Genomic DNA, 23,026 nt, shown 5'->3' with positions numbered 1-23,026 from the left:
TATCCTTTTAAATAATGTAATTTTTATAATAATATTAATGGTTAAATTTATAATTCATTGGGTTATGAACGTCTTTTAAAAACTCAAATGCACATAATAAATAAATTTAATTTTAATTATACATAAAAACTAACATAAAAATTATAAGTGTTATGGCTCTACAATGATCAAAGTCAGCCCCCATCCTTCTCACGCGGAGTTAATTATTATTTTAGTTTAACTATATGCATATATGTTAATTGTTAAATATATAAAAGGATAATAATGTTAGTGATGTGTTAAAATGATTATGTTTTATTATAAAACTTGTCATTTATTTGTCATTTTAGTTTTATCATCTGACTTTTATTTATATTGCTTGATGATGCAAAAATTAATGTAATGAATATATTTATTATTTCACTTTTCTTTATAAAAAAAAAACAATTGAATGCTAGGAAAATTTCACAGGAATTTTTTCATTTCACACGTTTGAATATATTATTAAAATTATCTTTCATGAATTAAAATTTTAGAGATAAAATAAAACTTTTGTATAATTTTAAACAAATTATATTACGAATTATTATAATTAAATTTGATGCACTATATAGTAGCTATAATATATATATATATATATATATATATTATTTTTGACATTATTAATTTATTTAATTATTCAAACAAAATTAGTCATATCACTTGAATATGCTATTTCTTTTTCTCTTTTTTTTTTGGTTTTGTTGAAGTTTTTATTATTATTCTATTTTATTTTGCCTTTTCTTTTCCCCCTTTTTTTATTTATTTATAAAACAGTTTTAATTTTAAAAATATAACAATTTAAAGAACTGAAAAAGGAGACAAAGACAATAAAATAAAAATAAAAATGAAACAAAATTATTGTCTAGTTTTGGTTCCTAAAATATCATGATTTTTGCATTCCCACATCCAAGCCCAATATTAACTGCTCAACAATTGCTTCTCTTCCACCTCCATTCCGTAGACCACATGGGCCTAGAAGGTCAACACCACCTCAGCCTTGGCTCATGATATATACACCACCCTTTTATTATAAGTACATCTCTTCTTTTATATTTTTTATCCTGTATTTTTTTTTTAAATTTTACTCCTTTATTATTTACTTTATAATTTTCTCCTTTTCTTTTTCGTATTTTAAGAATTTATTTTTATTAAAAAAGGAAAAGGAGGTTGACTTAATTTATATATATATATATATATATATATATATTAAGATTTTTTTTTTATAAAAAAAGTGTACTTATCATAAAATAGAATGGAGGTGTATATATGTCATAATTCCTCAGCCTTTGTCAAAATTTTTGGTATCCTCACTGGAATTGGGCTTCCAAAAAGTTTATTGGTGAACTTCGTGCAGTCCTCATAAACTTGTTGAGAATTTCTCGCTGTAGCTATCATTTTGTCCCATACACTTGTCAATTTTAATTTTTTTAAAGTACTTTTTTATTTCAAAGACACTTGCAATTATTGGTCTGGATATTTTTAACTAGTGCAATGGTGACAATAGAGTGGGACAACCAAAGTCATGGTGACATCCCTGCGAAATCACCTGATGATGGAGACATGGAGGATCAACGCAGGAAGACATTTAGGGAAAAACTACTTGGGGCTAACTCTAGCCCTAAAAAACCGAGGAATCTTATCAAGGATGGAGAAGTGAAATTATAATATGAAAGTGGCAACGGGTTGCTACCCAAATTTACTATTGAACCAACAACCTTTGATGATTTATGTACCCCATGGAAGAAGTGTTTGGTGGTGAAGCTGTTAGGAAAGAATATTGGATTTCTCTTAATGAGAGAGAAAATACAATCAATCTGGAAACTGGAAGGAGGTTTTGAATTGATGGGCGTAACTAATGGTTACTACATTGTCAATTTTGACCTAGAAGTGGATCAAGATAAGGTTGTGAACGGTGGCCCTTGGATGATATTTGAACCATTACTTAATTGTAACGAAAGGTTCTGTAGACTTTGTCGCTACGGAGGCAACAATAGACAAAGGTTAGGTGTGTAGTGGGCAAAAAGAATGAAAGACACCGTTGATCGAGGAAAGGCTCCTCTAGCAACCTTTATCTCTCAAGAAAATTCAATAGCCTAATTGGGTGAGGTTCTCACTTCTCAGTCATAACCATGAATAATACAAATTGTTATCCATGAGCCAACTGGGAAAATAGGGTTGCATGGTGAAAGCTCCGTATCCAAAAATGATATTAAGACATCTCTGAATCTCATTCATGCCAAGGGTAACAGGTATATCCTTAATCTAGGGGATGATACTAGGACATCCAAGGAGCTTGTGGCTGCAGCAAGTTTGGATGATGACCCCGATGACAAGTACCAACCTATGAAGGAGTCACTTATGGCTCAAGAGGACTCATCACCTATCGATGATGAAATGGATCTCAAATTTGGGCTACATTCCCTCCCACTAGCTTTTATGGATAGTTTTAAAGATATGAATATTATTTTCTAGAATATTTGGGGAGCAGTAAACACTAAAAGGAGGTGGTGTGTCTGTGAACTAGTTAAGTTATACAAACCAGATATCTTTATCCTTCTTGAAACTCATTGCTTATTTGCATCCGACGATAAAGCTCTAAAATTCAATGGGATATGAAGCGTGCCATATTGTGGAGGATGCCAAACATACTGGAGGCATTTGTGTTCTGCCCCCCAATCAACAAGACGTTCCAAACCACAATGGTTTAAAGCTTCAACCAAGCAATCTCCTTTACAGGGACACACAGGAATCTCTCTTGGAGTTGTGCTATATCTATGCTAGTCCTCATTCTATTTTTAGAGTTCAGTCGTTGGAAAATCTTAAAAACATGCATAATATGATCCATCACCCATGGATGATAGTTGGAGATTTTAATGAAGTAATCAAGCCTTATGGGGTTCGTGGAGGTAACTTCTCCCCTAATAGAGCTACTCTTCTTTTAGAAGTGATATGCGAAGGGAAATTAACTTAAAAAGAAGAAAAATAGATAAGATTTTGCGTGGTTGCAATCTCGATCTCCTTGCAACGCTTTGATGAATGCATGCAGGGGAAAACATGGGACGTGGATGTTAAGTTGAGTTGAAATTAAGTTATGTAGAAAACTGTTGGTTTCTAAATCATTCTTAGTTATTGATTTATTTATGTTATAATAATCATTGGACCACCCTCGATCTGATTTACGTGGGTTATACAAGTCTTCTCCATACGTATCCAAACCACTGAAAGACAAGATTTTACCATCTTTTTGCAAAAGATTCTTTTCAAAAAATTTCTCTAACGTTTCTCATTCCTAATTCTATCTTATTAAATACGTTTCTTCATCTAACCTAACATTTTCTTTTCTTTTAAATCGAATTTATTCTCTTGAAATTTTTATTACCACCTAACATTCAATTTTATATAACATTGCAGGTAATAATTGTACATTTGTACTACAAAGTTTTCCTGTGGTGAATATGATTTTATTTTGTACATCAAATCAGGAAAACGTGTAAGCAACTATGGATTTCAGTTTAGTGTATAGGCATCCATCGTGAGGATAATTTAATTATGTCCAATAAAAAAAATATCCATTTTTTAGCTGGGAGTTGTTACGGTACCCTCAAAGATCGAGGGATTTCAATACATTTTTCTATGTAAACTCATAAAATAAAAAATAAGATAAAATTATAGAGATTAAAATTATAAGATTTCAATAATATTATAAAATATTAAAAAAAGAAAAAATTAATAAATAATAGAAATAAAAAATTATTAAAATTATAATATAAAAATTCAAAAATTTACGACAAAAAAAACAAAAAATATACTTAAAAAATTATTAAAATAAAATATAAAAATTCAAAAAATTTAAGTGAAAAGATAAAAATATACTTAAAAAATTATTAAAATTAAACTATTTAAATATATAATAATATTATTACAAATAAATTAGAATATATAAAATAAAAGTAAAATAACTAAATAATTTAAAATTTGAAAGAATAAAATATCATAAATATTATTTAAATAAATTATTAAAAATATAAAATATAAAAAAACTGTACCGGTACCCTCTCAAATAAAATAGGTACCATAGAATTTCTCTTTTAACATATATCCATCATGAGAATAATTTAAAAATCAACTTTTTTGTTACAGTAACAAAAATCAAATTTGCTAATATAAATTTTAAAAACTTATAAATAAAAAATATTAAATATATTTTGTCAAATACTTTAATTTATTTTAAAAAGAAAAATTAAATAAATTTTATATTTTGTCAATTTTTTTACTTCTATTTTCTTCACATCATAACAAAACCCATAAAAAAATCAACATTCAAATGGCGAGAAGAAAAAACTATACAAGTATAAATAAGGATCTCAACAAAACAGAATACGTATGAGTAGTAGTCACCCCGTTATCCATTCTATTGGATAAATATCCACTTAATTCATCCTCATATTTGTATAAATATTTATTAAACGAATATCCTATATTTTTTTTAACCAATATTCACAAATATATGCAGATATTCATAAACATTTATTTAAAATAATAAATAAATTTTAAAAATATTTTAATAATAATTTATATTTATTCTATTTTTTTATAAAAAAATAATAGCTTAAAAATCAAAACTTAAATTATTTAAATATTATACACTATTTTATTAATTAAGATCCTTCAATTTAAAATTAAATTTAATTATGAAAGTACTTTATTTTTATAAATTTAAACAAATTTAATATGTAATTAAATATTAACGAATACTCACAAGAACATATATCCATCCCGCTAACATGCAAGTATAGATAATATTCATACTCATTATTTATGAATATTCATTTATAATATTTATTTTCTATCTACTGAATTTAATTGTTAAAGTATTTCATTCTCATAAATTTAAACAAATTTAATATATAGCTAAAAAGTATCCACAGGTACAGAAACCTGTTCCATTAACATGTAAGTATAAAAATTATCCATATCTATGACTCCATTCATTTACAAAATCTATTTTCTATCGATGGCGTTTGGGATGGATTTTTTACATCCCTGTGCTTAAAACATTTGAAATTAAACACGACTAGAATATGCATGTGCTAATATGACTAAATTGCAGGGATAAAATATTTGGGATTACCTGTAGAATACGCATGTGCTAAGAGGAAGGTACATGCAACTAACGTAAAAAAGTGTTTTTTTTATTCCTCCAATAATAATAATAATGCAGCCCTTCAAGCAAATGTCTTCAACAGTATAAAATCCTTGATGTGCATCATTCATCAATGGCTACCGCCTCAAGCTCTCCACTATGTAGTCCGCATACAAGCTCCTTCTCAATAAAGAAAAATGTTATAAGACACTAATATTGTGATCTGGTTATTTTTACATTAAAAAAATATTACAATCAAAATGTCGGGAATTAAGAGAAAGAGTTTCCACTACTTTTTTTTTAATTTTTAATTTTTTTTATTTATAAAAGAACTACTATTTCAAAGAAAATAGGAAATTATGCGGAATTGGAGAGAGCTAAATAAATCAATCCAAAACTTTTGAACCAATTTAGATTCCAGATTGGTCATGACTCATGAGTGATAAGTCGCTTACATGGATCTCTTGATCGCTTCAAAAGCATCTGAGGCAGGCAAAAAGTCGTTTACTGCAACTTCCTTGTTTTCATTCTTCTTGTCTAAATCCTTTGTGAAGGAAAACAAATATAACATTCATTTCACATGCTGCAGCAAAGGGATTAAATGGTTTCATCATGTCTAATGTTAACAAATAAAAAATTGTGAACCAAACATTAGAATTTGAATTTTTGGAAGGATACAGTCTTCAAAAAAACGACGAATTTCAGCTAAACGATGTGGAGGAAGCTCCTTGATATCATTGTAATGTCGATACTCAGGATCATCAGCACAGACAGCGATTATTTTATCATCTTTCTCTCCCTTTATATCATTAAAATTTGTGGTTGCTCAACATTCAATAATCAAGAGTTATTGCCATGTGGGAAATGTGAATGTCTGATTAATATACCTGATCAATCATGGGCATGAGACCAATTGCTTTGGCCCGAAGAAAGCAACCTGGAAGAACCGGCTCCTGTTCAAGTATGAGTAAAGTTTTGAATCTTACAAACCATACATGACATAAATTAAGACAAATTCAATATAAGATGACTATCCATAACTGTAGGATGATTGGCAAGCATTGTTCGATCTATTCATCAGTTGAAATTGAGAAATTCATTATATGATATCAACTTGAACTGGTTAAAGTTTGATCAGAGCGTAGCTTAGTATTAAAGGTAGGGTCCATCCTTAAAATGGATTAGAAGTGAAGAAAGATTATTTCATAATATAAATTAAATGAGATGCAGACAATTGTAGGAACGTATATCAATGAAATTTGAATGTTTCCAAGAGATACATGATGCCACTGATTTATAAGGAATAATTGATAAATGAACGAATTAAAAGATACCTGCATAATAATCAAGACATCCAAGGGATCACTGTCCTCACAAATTGTGCGGGGGATAAACCCATAGTTGTGGGGATACACAACTGATGAGTAAAGGACACGATCGATCTGTGCATAGATTAGTGTTTAGCAACTTGACTCGGTAATTGTAAAAATGAAAATAACTAAGCAACTATTACAACCTTAATAAGCCCCGATTTTTTGTCCAGTTCATATTTCACCTTGCTCCCTTTTCCAATCTCAATCACCTGCAATATTCAGTCTAATTGCATAACAAAACTGCTCAAATGTAATCCTAGGAAGAAAAAAAATCTATGTTCTTCTTTTTTGGTCCGTTGGAAAATATAACAATACCACAACTAAACTCCACAACTTAACATACAATTTAATGCTACCAGAATAGCATCAAAAGTTAGAGAAGAAAAAAATTGTTTCATTAGCTATGAATTTGACAACAAAATCTGTAACTATTACTTCGGTAGCTTGCAAGGAGCAAAAACAGAGCAACGGGCATTTTTTGTTGTTGTTACTTGACCATATTAAAACCCTCAGAAAATATAGGTTCTCCAATATTTTCCTTGGTTCTAACCATTATAACCCTACAAGTGTCCTACATTATAATGTGTACTTTACTACTGAGGGATGCTTACACAATTGAAGATTGTTGGAGCACCAGGCCCTGCATTGTGAAAGAAAACAGAGTTACCATGGCAAACCAATTAAGAAAAAGAAACGAAGAAGCACAACTCATCATAATTGAAACACGTCAACCTTTTCCACCAATTTCTTGGCTCTCACCTATCTCAAGGTCATGCCACGGGTGTGCAGCAACAGATCTCCGGGTCATGGATGAAATAATCCTCTCATTAAGAGGAGGATGTGAGGAATGATGAGAGATGGGAACATTTTTTGGAGTCTCATTGGTTGGAGCCGCATTTGCATTTGCAGCCTGAAATAGTCATCAATAATAGAATGGCTTAACACAATTTCTTAATCACAACTATATATATATATTATATACACCTAAAGATAAAAAATAATTTTCCAATTTAACCTTTCTGGGATAATCAAAAACACCTTATCTAAAAACTAATATTATAACGACATCACCCACTTGACGTGCGAACAAGCCACAAAACTAAAATCTTAATAATATTATATAGATATGGATGCCGAGTTTCTTTTTCCAATCTAATTTAATAAACAAAGCAAAGTCACAAATGTGATATTGTTTGCAGTAATTACTTACAGTTTCGGTATCCATCTCGATCTCAACCATGACAGGTGGCCCTTCTGAAACAGTAAATAAAATAAATCTGCTATTCAAAGAGCATCAACCACACTTCTTATTCATATAAAATATATAGATGAATCACGCACTCTATTTTTTTTTTAATCAATCCAGGACACGTTTTACGTTTCCGTTTCTAAACCGACAAAAACGAACCGAAAACAGGGCGAAACCATCGGGGAAAAAAAATCGGAAATGACTGCAGATCTAATCAAATTGAAACATCGAATCCAAAACATACACTAAGCAGAACGGAACGGAGTTTTGATAAACCACCACACGACACCTCAAATTGTTAGAACAAACGTGCTTCGCAAAGGAATCAGATGAGCAGTGCTCTACATTTTAGATTCAAAACATAATTTAGAAAATTAACAAAAAATTTAGAACGAGTATCCATGCGAAAAATTTGATAAAGTTGCAAACACTGAAAAAGGAAAGGAAGTGATCGAGGTCGTGAACGAAATCAGAACAAAACCCGATGCATACAGTTCTGAAAGCAAAACTAGCAAAACGGCGACGTACGAGTGTGAAGCGAAAGCAGGTAGAATAGAAACTCACCGGCGCAAGGTAAAGCACGTCTGCAGAAGAAGGCAAAGCAAGTGAAGGTTTAAGCACAGATCTCGAAAATACGAATCAAGTGTGAGAGAGAAGTTAATCCGTGTGTATGCAAAAAGCAAAATAGAAGAGAAGAGATTGAGGTGAAAACCTTCGGGCTCTGCTTGCTATTCTCCGAGTAAAGGAAAGAAAGAAGAGCACAAGTAGAGGAATAAAAAAAAGAATATTTATTTACGATAAAAAAGGAATATTCAAATAAGAAAATTCTATTCCGTCGTTGCTTAACTTGCTTGACTGGCCGTGGAAAAAGAAATATTCTTTTTTCTTTTACAGAAGAAATAAAAAGGTTATTGAGGAACGAGACACTTAACGTCTTTAATAATTATACATAAATAAATATTAAAAATTATATATAATTATTTAAAAAATATTTTTTTTAATATTTTAAAAGATATAATTATTTATTAAAAAGTAAAAGTATAAAAATAGTTACTAAAATATATTTCTTTTATAATAAGTATAAATTACATCGTTAACTTTTCATATTTTATATATAAAAAACTTAAATATATTTTTAATAATAAATATATTTTTAACTTCTTATATTTAAATTAATTAAAAATATATTTAAGAAAAAGATCTACTGACATCTAATTATATATATGATATATTTTGATAATCATATTTCACTTTTTAATTATTATCTCTCTTAGATATAAAAATAAAAATTTATATCCTTTTAAAAATACTTTTTCATAATTTTTAATATTTATTTATATATAATTATTAAAGATACAAATTATCTCCGTTCTATTGTATATAATAATAAAATACTGTACGAAAGCAGTTTTCAATAGGAAGCGTGATGGCAATTTTCATTTCTGATTGGGTGTCCTAGACAAGGGCAGGGATCCGTCCTTGACAGTGACGGCGTTTGTAACGTTCGTGCATTGCAACTAAGATTCTGTTAGTTTTGGTGCCAAAAAATGAAAATGGAAATTAATTTTTGATTGGTCGAGTGAGAACAAAGGATATTGGACATGGTCAGGATCAGGTGTGGTTAGCGTCATCAGTTGTTCAAGTCTGGTCCTGAATTTTGCTTGTGGATAGCATTGGAGTCGCATGTGGCGAAGGTGAGCTTTCATATCCTATGCATGGACCGATATAAAATAATACAGCCTCTTGTATTATAATTATTAGTTTTGTAATAAAATTCCATGTTTGGATATTTTATTAAGAGGAATTTAATTTCGGTAAGAATTTTAATTAGCTAAACGCAGGGGATTTTTATTTCCAACACAAAAAATTAGAATTTCAAAATCTCGACGTTTGCGTGCGACCCTCCCTGCTCGTTGCTCGCGTCATTCGCTCCCTCGCTCGCTGTCGTGCAAGCTCTCTCTCCACGCGCATTTTGGGTTACCTGATTTCTCTCATAATCTAGGGTTGTGTGTGTGATTTATTTTTGGTTTATCCCTGATTTGTCTCTCTATTTCTTATCATCTCTGATTTCTTCTATAATATAGGTTTTTTCTTGTTCATCTGTTTGGTGTTTTGATTTCCATTTATATGGATTTGGTGCCTTTACGAATTTGTGATAAATCAACCTCAGTTGTTCCACCAACTTTGCTGGTGATGTTCCACCTAGTATTGGCAGGTTACAGCAAGTGAGGCAGCTTCAACTTCAGTATTGCTAATTGAATAACACTGTTGCTGCTGAGATTGATAACTTGTCCAACCTTGAGTACTTGGAGTTGTCCCCTAGTCTTTTCTTAATGGAAGTTGCCATGGAAATTGACCAAGTTTAGCAAATTGAAGTTGTTTTATCTGTATAGCACAAACTTGATTGTGGAACTTGACCAGGTTCACCACAATTGGAGATTTGGTGGCTTTGGAGAAGCTAGATATGTCAAAAAAAAAAGCCTCAGCTTCTTGGTTTCTTCACTTAGTTCCAATTCTAGTAATTTTTCTAACATATGCTTCTTCAACATGGCAATCTCGTTTGCCAATCCCAATTCCTACACAACAGCATAAACACATTGAATCATTGACCGATAGATAATAAAAACTAATGGTTAGTTGTCACTTTGGTTTATCCCATCGATTTCCTTGCACACTTGATCCTATGATTCTAACATTTAATGTTGTTGATAGGATCTTTTCTAGTGTCACCATGCTTGTAAATATGGGTCAATAAGATTAAGAAGGAAAGAAGAAGAGTGAGAGTGACTTTGTTTAGTGTTGTTTGATCTTAATTTATAGTCTTTAAGAAATGGCTTAATAGTAAATAATTTGAATAGGGGTCTTATTGGAGGCCTCCGCCGTTATGGAAAAAAAGCCCTTGAAGTGGTTTGCTACTTTGTTTTATAAGAAAGTGTTGGGATACAAACAAGTCCCACATTGATAAAATATGACAAATAATAATAACTTATATAATACAAACATACTTCAATGATTGAGAGGTTTTTTGGGTGATGACCAAAAGCAAAACCGTGAGGGCTAAGGCCCAAAGCGGACAATATCTCAGACAAATAGCACAATATAACCCCATCAGTGGATCCTCCTCCAAATTTAAAGCAAAACTTTGCCTTTCATATGAACATTGAATACTTTCTTTGTTGTGTATATCTTTAATCACACTATTTTTATCTTCAAATAACACTTTATAGCCTTTTCCTAATAATTGAGAAACACTCAACAAATTTTGGTTAATATCAGGAACATATAAAACATCAGATATTAATTTAAAACCTGAATGACTCTTAATAGCAAGTGTTCTTTTGCCTTTTACTGCAAGGTGTGCTCCATTCCCCATTTGAACTTTAGAGATATCAGTTTTGTTGAGTTCTTTGAAGAGTTCTCGAACATAGGTCATATGATTTGTACAACCACTATCAATAATCCAAACTTTTGAGGGTTTTTTGGTCATAAAGCATGACATTGAAAGTAGTTCTTCTTCTCCCTCTTCTTGTTGATCTTCAACAATGTTGGCTTCTTCTTGCTCATGAGATTTGCATACATGTTTTAGGTGTCCTAATTTTCCACAATTGTCACATTTTACATCAGGTCTCCACCAACATCTTTGTTGTGGATGATTAGTCTTTTTGCAATAAGGACATGGTGAAAAAATTTGAGTGTTATTATGTTGACTGTTCTCTTGAAACAATTCCTTCTTCTTGTTTTTGCTACTATTTTTGTTCTTCCATTTGGCTAAATATACACCCTCCACGGATCCTTCTTCACTCATAAGCCTCCTTTGTTCTAATGCTTGCAATGCATGTAACACTTCTGCCAAAGTGATCTTACTCAGATCCTTTGTGTTTTCCAAAGCTGCTATTGAAGCTTCATATCTTTCAGGTATAGTTACTAGAATTTTTTCAACAATTCTAGAATCAAGAAATTGCGTTCCTAGTAATCGTACCTTATTAGCAATGCCAAGCAGTTTGTCAGAGTATTGTTTGATTGTCTCTGTCTCCTTCATTCTTTGTATTTCAAATTCTCTCATTAAATTTAATATTTGCATGCTTCGAATCCTTTCATCTCCAGCATATTCTTCCTTTAGATAATCCCAAATTGTTTTTGCCGATTTGAGAGTCATGATCCTTTAGATATTCCGATTGTTGGGATACAAACAAGTCCCACATCGATAAAATAACACAAGAAATAACAACTTATATAATACAAACATACTTCAATGATCGAGAGACCTTTTGGGTGATGACCAAAAGCAAAACCGTGAGGGCTAAGGCCCAAAGCGGACAATATCTCATCATTGTGGAGTATGTTTGTAATAAAATTATAAAAATAACACTCATAAAATATCCTCTCAGACAAATACCATAAAAATAACCCCATCAGTGGTATCAGAGCCGCAGGTTGGATTCGGTGACAACCAATAACCCCGTATCAGAGCCGCAGGTGCATGAAAGGTTAGGTCCCTTGTTTGAGAGGAGGATTGTTGGGATACAAACAAGTCCCACATCGATAAAATATGACAAATAATAATAACTTATATAATACAAACATACTTCAATGATTGAGAGGCCTTTTGGGTGATGACCAAAAGCAAAACCGTGAGGGCTAAGGCCCAAAGCGGACAATATCTCATCATTGTGGAGTATGTTTGTGTAATAACTTTATAAAAATAACTCATAAAATATCCTCTCAGACAAATACCACAATATAACCCCATCAGAAAGAAAAGAAATTAGGATAGTTAAGAGGTTAATAATATCTACCAATTATTATATAAATTTCCCGTTACATCCTATACCTACATTATGGTCGATGATTATATCAAGTCCATAAAGGGGATGCTTGTTTTATACAAAAATGGTTTGTTTTGTACTGGACTTGTTCAAAGAGTATTTGATACTATATGCATACAATGGCTGTTCGATGAAAAACAGACGCTGCTAACACTATACATTTTAGCTTCCAAACACATGGCACAATGCCAACCACAACTATAGGGGTTGATATATTCTCCTGTTTGGTAAAGCTTTAGAGCATATGCATGCAGCAAGCAGACCTAGAAAATGCCTGAGAATGCAATTTATATAATAATGCTTCCATGTAATAATTAAGGCTTTAAAATGATTGCATTGTGGGAATCTTTATGCCATTTTGCTGCAGAAAAATTTATTTTGTATTGTGTGTGCTTTGAGATTGAGTTAAGGTTATTGCTTTGTTCCTTTGTCATTTCAGTCATCCTCTGTTGCCTCAGCTGGCTGTTGGTGCTGCTCCTAGTCCCTACTCTCACCATGTATGTGTTTCAATTTTTTTTTTTAAGGTTTTTAAATGATTGCATTGTTTGGACCTTTATACTACTTTTTGTTGCTGAATAATTTATTTTGGATTGTGCGTGCATTGACATTGAGTTAAGGTTTATGGCTTTATTCCCCTGTCATCGAGAACAAGACATAAAATAAATTATTTAGCAACTTGTCATTTTTTAGAAGGGAAAAAAAGAGATATAGCTGGTAGTTAAGCATAATCACAAAAATGCATTTTAAAATTACAAATATTTTATAAGATATCTCTTTCCAACCGCATTTTTTTTCAAATAGAAGACTTGAAACTGAGATTTTATTTAAAGAAATTAAGTCTAGTACCACTCGAATTAATGACATGTTAATATGCGATGTGTTTACCATAAACCATTAGATACCCTATGTCAAAATCTCTCTCTATATATAATAATCATAATAATAATAATAATAATAATAATAATAATTATTATTATTATTATTATTATTATTATTATTATTATAAGTTACACAAAACTGTAAGGCAGGGAAATAATTTTCAAATAAATAACTGTTCAATTACCCAATTTTTTCTTTTATAATTGACAATTGAGTTGAAGCCCAAATGTTTCTTAAATTTCTATTTTTATTTTATTTTATGACTTTTTATTATTTAATATCTATTGTGATTTAAGCCTATTTTACAGAAACTAGAAAGTTAGCAAAGCAATTATCTTACGAAGTTATTGTCATGTTTTTCATTTTACAAAAGCAGATTTAATTTCCTCTTGGATCTAAAATATTTTTTATTCATTTTAAATTAAGGTCAATTTGGCTTGATGGGAAAGCAGCAAACTGAAAATAATTTAGGCTAGGTTGAGTTGACATAAATTATCATTTGGCCCTTTTGACAGCTTTCGTCACATGTCTTGAGGCTAAAATGAAAGCAGACATAATATTATTATTAAGTGTATAATGGTAAAAATAATTTGAAAAAAGAAGATTCTCTTGTAAATTGTTATTGTTATTTGTTAGAGATTACAATTACAATCATCAACGGATGAACTCTAATTATTTTGCTCAAACATGTGCTGATTAAATAGATCAAAGCCCTGTTCAAATCCTAAACGCTGCATCTAGTTTTGAAATCGGAGGGAAAATGCAACTTCCTGCTCAATCCTTATTGTGAGGTGAGATCTTTAGACGATTCATTCTCTCCCTGCTTCTTCTAAATTTAACTCAGTGCTGCGATCTCTGATTTTTATTTCAATCCTTTCAAACGCTTAACCTTTGTCGTAGATTCCAAAATACTTGTTGAAAGAACGAAGACAGAGGAGGAAGAAGAAGCAGAAGAGAGGAAGACGCATGAGGTACAGTACATCCTCAGAATCATCTGATCCAGATTCTGCTTCAGACTCTGATTCTGATGATAGAAGCAGCTGAAGAAAGAAGAGGCATAATCGAAGACGCTGAATGAGACTGAAGAATGTGTTGAACAACTAACAGTTTGGTGAGTTGGGGGACAAGGATGTTTATGACGAGGAATGTACAATAGAATTTTTTTTTGAGTAATTAGAATATAATAAATAAGCTTTGTTAGATGCTAGGGTTGTGTTTTTTATTTCTTTGATTACCATGTTATCCTGAAGATACTTGGAAATTTGATTTAATCTTTCAGCATTTAATTCTGTGGATGTGCTTATGTTTTTATTGAGATGTTTATGCTGTCATACTCAGATACTTTCATTTACAACATAATTCCGGTGTTGTTTGAGACTTTCATGACAGAGTTGGTTTTGCATATTGTCTATCTGAGGCCTTTCCAGCATCTTGACTACATCAAATTAATTGAGTTTGCTTGTGCTTATTGCTTACTTTGATTTGGCATGTATATTATCTGGCATATTTTGGTCCTTAATCATGGATTTTTAATGGTAATTATTTTTCCCCCAAATAGTAACTCTATAACAATTGAGGGTATGCCTTGATGCAACGTAAGGTTGCTGCTTTATGACCCAAAATCAATTTGTTAAAATAGCATTGCACTTTTTTTATATGATGTGTGTTTCGACTTTTGAGCTAGCTCAGTGCATCTTCTATTATGTTAGGGTGCTTGGAAAGTTGTAGAATGTACAACGTGCATTGCATTTCATTTGTACTCTTAAATATTTTTTATTTATGAATATATAGTATTTTAAAGTTTGATAACAAAAAATTAATATATGTTTACGAGATGTGATTTTTATTAACCAAATATTATTTTAACACAGTTTATATTCTTAAATTTGACATTAGTTTGTTTTCAATGCTACGTTACATGGGTCTTCCTCAGTTTCAAGGTTTGATACTCTCAGAGGATATTAGATAGAAGTTTGCAATAGAAGCACTTCTGAATGGACAAATTCTGCCTCGGGTACCTTTTCTTCGTTGTTCAATGTTTGATACTCTCGTGAGGGTAAACACCTATCTTATTTATAAGTTGTTATATCTTTATTTATCCATAATTTCTAGAAAATCTTGATTAAATGTTTTAATTTTATTAGAGCAAAGAAAAAGGCTAACGCATGTGCGCGTGATGCCAGAACAAGAAATAATGGTTGTATACAGGCATATATCAAATATTTTGGTTGATGTCAAAATGTTCATTAAAATTTTAAAAAATGTACGAGATGTCATTCATATTTTTCAGGACGTATATGTTTTTGAAGGATAAAAAATAATAATCAAAAGACACACTACAGACGAGATAAAAAAAAAAAAAAAAAGTTTTGTCTACTCGTGATAATATACACAATTCGATCGAACAAATGTGGTTCATACAAAACGTTAAATACCACCACATTACCAAACATAATGTCTTTCCCGTCAAAATCACTTTAATTTAGTGGTACTTGAGCAATTGTCGAATAAATGGAAACGTGCAACAATTAAAAAGTGGGCCTCACTTGTTCTAAAATTTCATTACCGTATTTTTGTAATATTGTTTTGATCCGTTAGGTATGAATCGTATAATTTCATTAGCAAGATTAATCGTTCCCGAATTTAGAACTAGCTAATTTGTGTTGTTCATTTGCTAACTGCAGTACGGTGAAAATTGATTTTAAAATGAAATAATTCATGACAAATAAAAAACGTCAACCATAAATACTATAAAAATAATTATTACATTTTAATGGTGTGCCTTACTTTCTCTTTGATCTCACTTTTATTCTTATATCTGTTTTCATTTTCTATATTCGTCACATCTATTACTTTTTCCACTTCCTTACTTTTTTTTACACCCTTACTCTTTTACTCTATCTTTCTTTTCTTTGGACGATACACCTAAAATATGGAGTTGTACCTTCCAGATCTCTAATTTACTAAGTTGACCAATCAATGACTCTTCGTATCGCTAATACTCGAGCTAAGAAGGCTATGTACCCTCCTGGTCTCTAATCGACCGAGCAGGCTGAACAACACATACTTTCTTGGTCTCCAATTAGTCGAACAGGCCAAACAACACATACTTTTCTGGTCTCCATCCGACCGACCAACCTGAACTTTATCCCTTAACCTTTCCCTTAATTTTTAAGTTAAGAATAATTTATAAACACCTTTCCCTTAATTTATCAATGTATTTTTTCAAAGATAAAATTGTGAGGACTCAATAAACACCAAAATAAACAATATTTCAACTATGATGAATCTAGGCAAACTTTATATTATAACAAATATGACGTTCATCGGCAAACTTTATGTTATAACAAATATGACTTTCGGTTGAACGTCTTCATCATACAATTGTGGCTTTAAGCATCCACTTTTCGTTGAACAATTGCTACGAACACGTTTTTCCTTTTCTTTATTCTTTCACTCTCATCATCTTGATGGGCAAGGGGGCAACATAGTTCTCTCTTTCACCAGTTGTTATCAAACATGCTAAGAAGGTAAGCATCACATCACATACAGACAAGAATTAATGAAATGGGAGAGAACGCTGGATTAATGCTATCCACTTTCATGGTGCACATCCTTAAAGATTTATTTTTATATAATTATATTATTGGTATGTATATTTATGAATTTTATTAATGATTAGTTTTTATCAAAATCTAATTAATTATCTTTAATAAAGTCTTCTCTCTATTTTTTTTATTCACTAAATTTAAACCTAAAATTATAAGAGAATTGAGTTCAATATCACTGAAATATTAATGTCTTGTTGATTAAATACATCTAATTAAGTTCTAACATACATACACCCATTTTCATTCAACTCACTTTCATATTTTTTTTTCTTATCTCTTTTTATACTTTTCATCATCATCGTCATCGTATATCACATTTATCAACATTTATCACTTTCATCTTCTATCGTTTATTTGTTTTTTTCATTATTTCTCTCCTTCCATACTCTGAAGTCTGAAATGGGGCTGAACGTTTACCATCTTTGTATCCGATTCAAGACAAGGACGGGCCCAAAGACGATCCACCATAAAATCTGTTATTGAAAACACGTATGAAAGTTGAATCGGATAAACCGCGTGAAATGGCAATCACATCGCAATCGCACAAAAAATGCTTTTTGTTGATTTGGATACGAAAGGAGGGACATAATATCAGACACACTCGACTTGCTTCACATATTTTGAGTCAATGAAAATGTAAATCATCATTACTCATGACATGAGATATCCGACACGTGTCACCTGATGTTGAAATCAATATTTCAAGACGCATGAAAGGAAAAAAAATAAGGACAGTTAAAGTAAATTAAATCAATATCAACATGCAAAAATACCAAGGAAAAACAAATGTTGTTTAAAAAAACACGAATAAATCTTTGTTTGAAAACAATTATTTTGTTGGGCCAAAACTTGCAATTCGCTAATGAGCTTGTAGCTCAACTAATATATATGATCTTAATTTTTTTATTTGCTGAATAAAATTTTATCTTTTAAAAAAAAAATATATGATCTCAATTTTTTTGATAGGGAGCAAACTTGTTAGATGTTCAATTATTCCTTGACAGAAAAACTAACTTTTATATTATAAAATAAGAAACTTTTTTCATTTCATTTTTTCAAATAGACACTTTTAATTTCTTTTTCTTTCTTTTAAATATACATTTCAATATTGTTTCTTTAATTAACTGAAATTTTTTTTTAGGTCATCTTAAAGTGCTTTCATTTTATTTTTATCTATATAAAATTAAAATTATAAAAACATAATAGTCATACTATGAATAATTACAAAGAGCAAGTAAAAATAATTGTCACATACAAAACTATCCACATGTATGTATTACAATAATCAAATTACACAAAAAAAAGTATAAAACAAAGATTGGTTGCCTATATCATCTTGATAGTGCAGATGTCCAAGCATCCTACTCTCAGTATAGGAACTCGACTGGATTACAAAGCTTTCATGCACTCCATCATAGTGCACATTGTTGCTCCAAGGAAGCAACTTTCTCCCTGCTGTCACAATATTTCTCTTTTAAGGTGTCAAGATTATGGAAGTAAGTTTTATCTCTCTCAACGAATTTTTCTTCATATGCATAATTAGGAAATTGAATCCCTATCAGCTCCCCTAGTCAACCAGTCCAACAAAAATAGCAACAAATTTTTAGTATAAAAATATGACAAATTCTAAAGATAATGAAGTAGATAAAACAAATATCTGAGTGTGCACATTCCAAGTCTAATGTGACCTCGACATGAGACCCGCGACTACAAGTTGCATTGTGGACTATTCCATTGTTGGTTGAAGCTCAATTAGTTGGTTTTGTTTTAATTTGGAATGAGGACCTTCAATATTCCTCTTTTTCCCAATAAGCAACAAAACCAACCTAAGCCTCGTCCCTTGTCCAAATAGGGTTTTAAAGTCACTCTTGCCTTTGGGAGAATAAATAATCTACTCATGACAATGATCCCTTCAAACTCTGTCCTTCATAATATAATTGGGAGATATAGCAAGTACAAAAAAATAAGGATGAATAAAGACACACAATACAACTTACCACAAATTTTTCTTGACATCCATAAGGTACTCGGACAAGCAGTGCAGACTTATGTATACTTTAAGGAGTGCATTTATATTCCATGACTTTGAAGATGATGCATGTATGCTTCATTTTTCGTCCTCTAAATTTATAATAATTAACTCTCCTTAATTTCTTTGTTAATTTTATCTTTTATTAACTAGTTTCTTTCTTATAATTTGATTTATTTTTTTCTCAATTTTCGTTACTAATGAGTTTTTTTTCTTCTTTTTTTCATGTAATATTTATGTCTTTATATATAATAATAATTTTCCAAAATAATTTAGCCCTATTGACTCAAGATCCTAGATTTTTTATTACATACAAACAATGTTAAAATCCTTAAAATTGTTTTGTAATGGAACACTTATTCATCTCAACAATTAGATGTAAAAAAGATATAAAGTCAACATTTTATTGTAATCGTTATAGTTTGTTATCTCAATATGAATGAATTAGTATCAAAGTTGTTATTTTCTAAGTTAGTTTGATTGTCTTCTCTACTTATATATAAATATTCTTGTACTGTGTTTCTTAATATGATAGATTCATATTTCATATTCAATCATTTTTCTTCTTTGATTGTTCTCTCCCAAGATGGGTGAAAGAGTTCACTTGCAAAAAATCAAAAGAATTATCTCTGATATTTATATACAAATACTCCATATTAGCATAAATTTTTTTAATTGTGAATTAATTATAAATCATCTCAAGTATGACCTTTAAATAATTATTATGAAAATTAACAAATTCATCATATGTAATATCGGTATAAAAAAAACCCTTATACATTAAATTGTTATTATTATATATTTTTAACTAAAATATTCTATTTATTAATTTTAACGAGCATACTCGTTACTACAGCTATATTTTGTTTTACTTTAAGGCGTGCAAATTTAAAATAAAATTCATTTCGCATTTTTTAGATGTACACATCGAGAAAAATAGAAATTAATGTGCTAAATGTGATGAGAGGAAAAGAGAGTTCAATTTTGGTAAATTTCTATTATAAAAGAATTACACATTCAAATAAGTATAAATTATATACTACAAATATAATTTATAAATTAATTATTATAAATTTGATATTTTTTAGTTATAAAAATTTATGATTGAGTTGACTATTAGAATTTTAAAATCATGTATTGTTTGGTGTAAATTTTTTAGATCATTAATTAATTAAAAATAATCATTTTTATAATTTTGAAGTAATTATTATAAAATTTAACAAATTTACTATATATTAGTATACTGTTATTATATAATATTTTCTGTTTATTAAAATTTATTTAATTATAGAGATAATAATACACTTACGTGTTCACCACTTCCTTGGCGGGGCCCCGGAGGAAAAAGGCACGTGGTCGCATCACAATGTTTTGTAAAAGTATAGGTTAAAATGCAAAGACAAACTAGGATGGGAGGGATCCACTTCGGTATTTTTATATTATCGTACACCTTTTATAAATTTATAACTTTTTGTCTGGAACTCTTTTTGACAAGTTTTTTTCTTTCTTTCTTTCTTTACAACAGTAATAATAATCGAGCTATTATCATCGTTCTAGTTCTAAGAAATTGGGAGTAGATACATAAGAATTTAAATTTAATCTTTATTATTGTTATTGTAAGATAAATAGTAATAAACTTAAAATTGCATATAAACTACTTAAATTGTTTATTACCGAGTCAATTTTAGTTGGTTGGTTTTATCTTTTGTAGATATGGGTTTGTAGTTTTCTATATAGCTTAATGAGTAAAAATTATGAAATTTGTAATATAAATTACATGATCTACAAATTACTATTCATATTATAGTTTAGTCTCTAAATAGTGGAAAGATTAAACAATAAACAATTAACTTATGATTCACATACAGTAATTATTTAATTATTCATATAATCTATACATTATAGAATAGCAAACAAAATAATTGAAATCGTAAATTTTCTCATGTGGTGATCCTACTTGTCAATTAAACGTTTATATACAATCAAAATTGCATCAAAGTAATGTCACCACAAAATTAATCATCTTCAATATGATCCTCCAAAAATTTGGACAAGCCAATCTTGCTAATCCTAACCTGCTCTTATATAAAGTATGATCACTACAGTTCTAATCACAAGAAGAAAAAAAAAAAGCTTGTAAACAAAATCAACATAGTAATCACGATTAAGCAACTTAAAACAATATAACATAGACGATTTAATTTAATTTAATACTCCGTGCAACTTAACATAACAACTTTGAGCTTAACAACAATACAACCCATGTAGTACAACTTGACAAGTTCATCTCAAGAACATATTCAACACAATAATAATATACAAATACATTGTCACACATATCAACTAAGGAGGTCTCCTACAGTAGATGTGACTAGTTTAAGTGGCTAGACCCTGTTAAAATACAATATTTGACCTATCACAATCAGGTTAAGTATTGACAATGTTTGGCCTTAAAGAATGCCACATTTATAACTTAAATTTGATTTCTCAGGTTTCATCACTTAAACTTGGAAGTCTAGTCAGGGTAGAATAACTTAGGTATGAGTCTATCATGACATTAGCTGGAACATTGGCTTGAGATGGAATTAGTTCGTTGACTACCCTTCAAATATTATGCCCTTCCAATACTTGATTAAGGATTAAGTCTCTGACCTTGTACTTTACTTGGTTGGTCACATAATACATGTATGCATCGACGTTGCCCACATACGGATTCCACATGAAACTTAGAGGAGACAACTTAAAACAACGATTCAATCAAAAGTCAACTTACTTACATAAGGGTTCTTAACTGGGCTTTCAAAGCATAACAACTTATATCCATATAACGGAATATTTTAATTTCTAAAACATCTTTTACTCTTCTCTAATTTTTATATATCTCAACAAAGACATATATCTACACCACATGACTAAAACTAATCAACTATAACATCATACAACTTAATAACAAACATCATTAAATAGTCTATCAACTCAAAATATAATGAGTATCATCATACCATTTTCATTATACAACTTAATCATCATCATTCAATCATAAAATAACTTAAACATCACATTATAATCACGCAACTTGCATCCAATACCATCCTATAGACGCTCGGCGCCATTGAGGCAGAGGACTTTCTGTGCCACCTACGCCTAATGTAGCTAAGGTATAGAGCCTCCTACTCTCTCACGCTTGGTGTGGTAAAACTCCATGCCCAACCCCAATTAGGAAAATGGCCTTTACCTGACTCACACCCGACTCTACTCCATTGGCGGCCAACGTTAATCTAAGCATAGACAATTCTCTCTCCTAATGTTTGATACGATATCAATTTTTGCACTTGGTAAAAACTTGAATCTCCCAAATCCACCTGAAAACAAAAAAAAACTTCCAACATGCAACACCATATACAACTTATATACAACATGAAAAACATAATTCCATCATCAAAATCAACACGCATCCATGTTACACCTTAAAACACTTTCATAAGCTCAACTCAATTTCTCAACAAGAATCCATTCAAAAGCCAACATGTGATGATTACAAACAACCAATAAACATCGAAATTCATTCATGATTCAAACACTAAGTTTCCCTTACTTCTACTCCAAGCGAAAAAGAAAAAGAAGAACTCCATACGACTCCAACTTGATGTTCTTGGCTTTGCAAGCTTTAAATCACCAATAATCCACTTCAATCAACTATAGGAAGATATGGAGATGAATAAGGAAATAAGGGTTTTGAAAAAGGTTTATTCTCAAGTTTTAGAGAACCTTTATCTAGTTTCTCTCTAGTTTTTCTTAAAACATGAACTTATGAGATTCATATTTTAAGAAAAACTTAATATATGTTATCCCAGCTACTCAATTAACTTTAATTAAAATTGACTTAGAAAAAATT

General features: G+C 30.4%; 1 protein-coding gene and 1 long non-coding RNA gene across 7 annotated transcripts; one reads left to right on the top strand and one right to left on the bottom strand.

Moving 5' to 3' along the window:
• Positions 1-4,920: 4,920 nt before the first annotated feature.
• Positions 4,921-8,593, bottom strand: LOC109797157 (soluble inorganic pyrophosphatase 4). 5 transcript variants are annotated; one of them, XM_020357095.3, is made up of 11 exons: positions 8,499-8,593; positions 8,351-8,370; positions 7,748-7,791; positions 7,297-7,447; positions 7,149-7,177; positions 6,681-6,746; positions 6,499-6,606; positions 6,052-6,117; positions 5,843-5,963; positions 5,620-5,701; positions 4,921-5,344 (listed from the first exon to the last, which is right to left on the bottom strand). In XM_020357095.3, exons 3-11 carry the CDS (start codon positions 7,775-7,777, stop codon positions 5,302-5,304), a joined length of 696 nt encoding a protein of 231 aa, XP_020212684.2. In that variant the 5' UTR covers positions 7,778-7,791; positions 8,351-8,370; positions 8,499-8,593; the 3' UTR covers positions 4,921-5,301. The 5 variants fall into 5 exon arrangements, with proteins under 5 accessions (XP_020212684.2, XP_029126824.2, XP_082915390.1 ...); XM_029270991.2 differs by having other exon boundaries at positions 8,351-8,411; positions 8,499-8,516; XM_083059264.1 differs by lacking the exon at positions 8,499-8,593 and having other exon boundaries at positions 8,351-8,492.
• Positions 8,594-9,224: 631 nt separating this feature from the next.
• LOC114915830 (uncharacterized) lies at positions 9,225-14,874 on the top strand. Of its 2 annotated transcripts, XR_014427600.1 has the most exons (5): positions 9,225-9,480; positions 9,628-9,762; positions 13,052-13,109; positions 14,196-14,282; positions 14,392-14,874. It is a non-coding gene; the product is annotated as an uncharacterized LOC114915830 (long non-coding RNA). The 2 variants fall into 2 exon arrangements; XR_003804002.2 differs by lacking the exon at positions 9,628-9,762 and having other exon boundaries at positions 9,235-9,480.
• Positions 14,875-23,026: the final 8,152 nt, after the last annotated feature.

This window comes from Cajanus cajan, chromosome 6 (assembly GCF_000230855.2).
Source record: "Cajanus cajan strain Asha chromosome 6, NIPB_CcT2T_4, whole genome shotgun sequence".
In the NCBI taxonomy this organism is placed as follows: Eukaryota; Viridiplantae; Streptophyta; class Magnoliopsida; order Fabales; family Fabaceae; genus Cajanus; species Cajanus cajan.
Note: the sequence above shows the minus strand (reverse complement) of the source record. Positions and strands in the feature narration are given on the sequence as shown.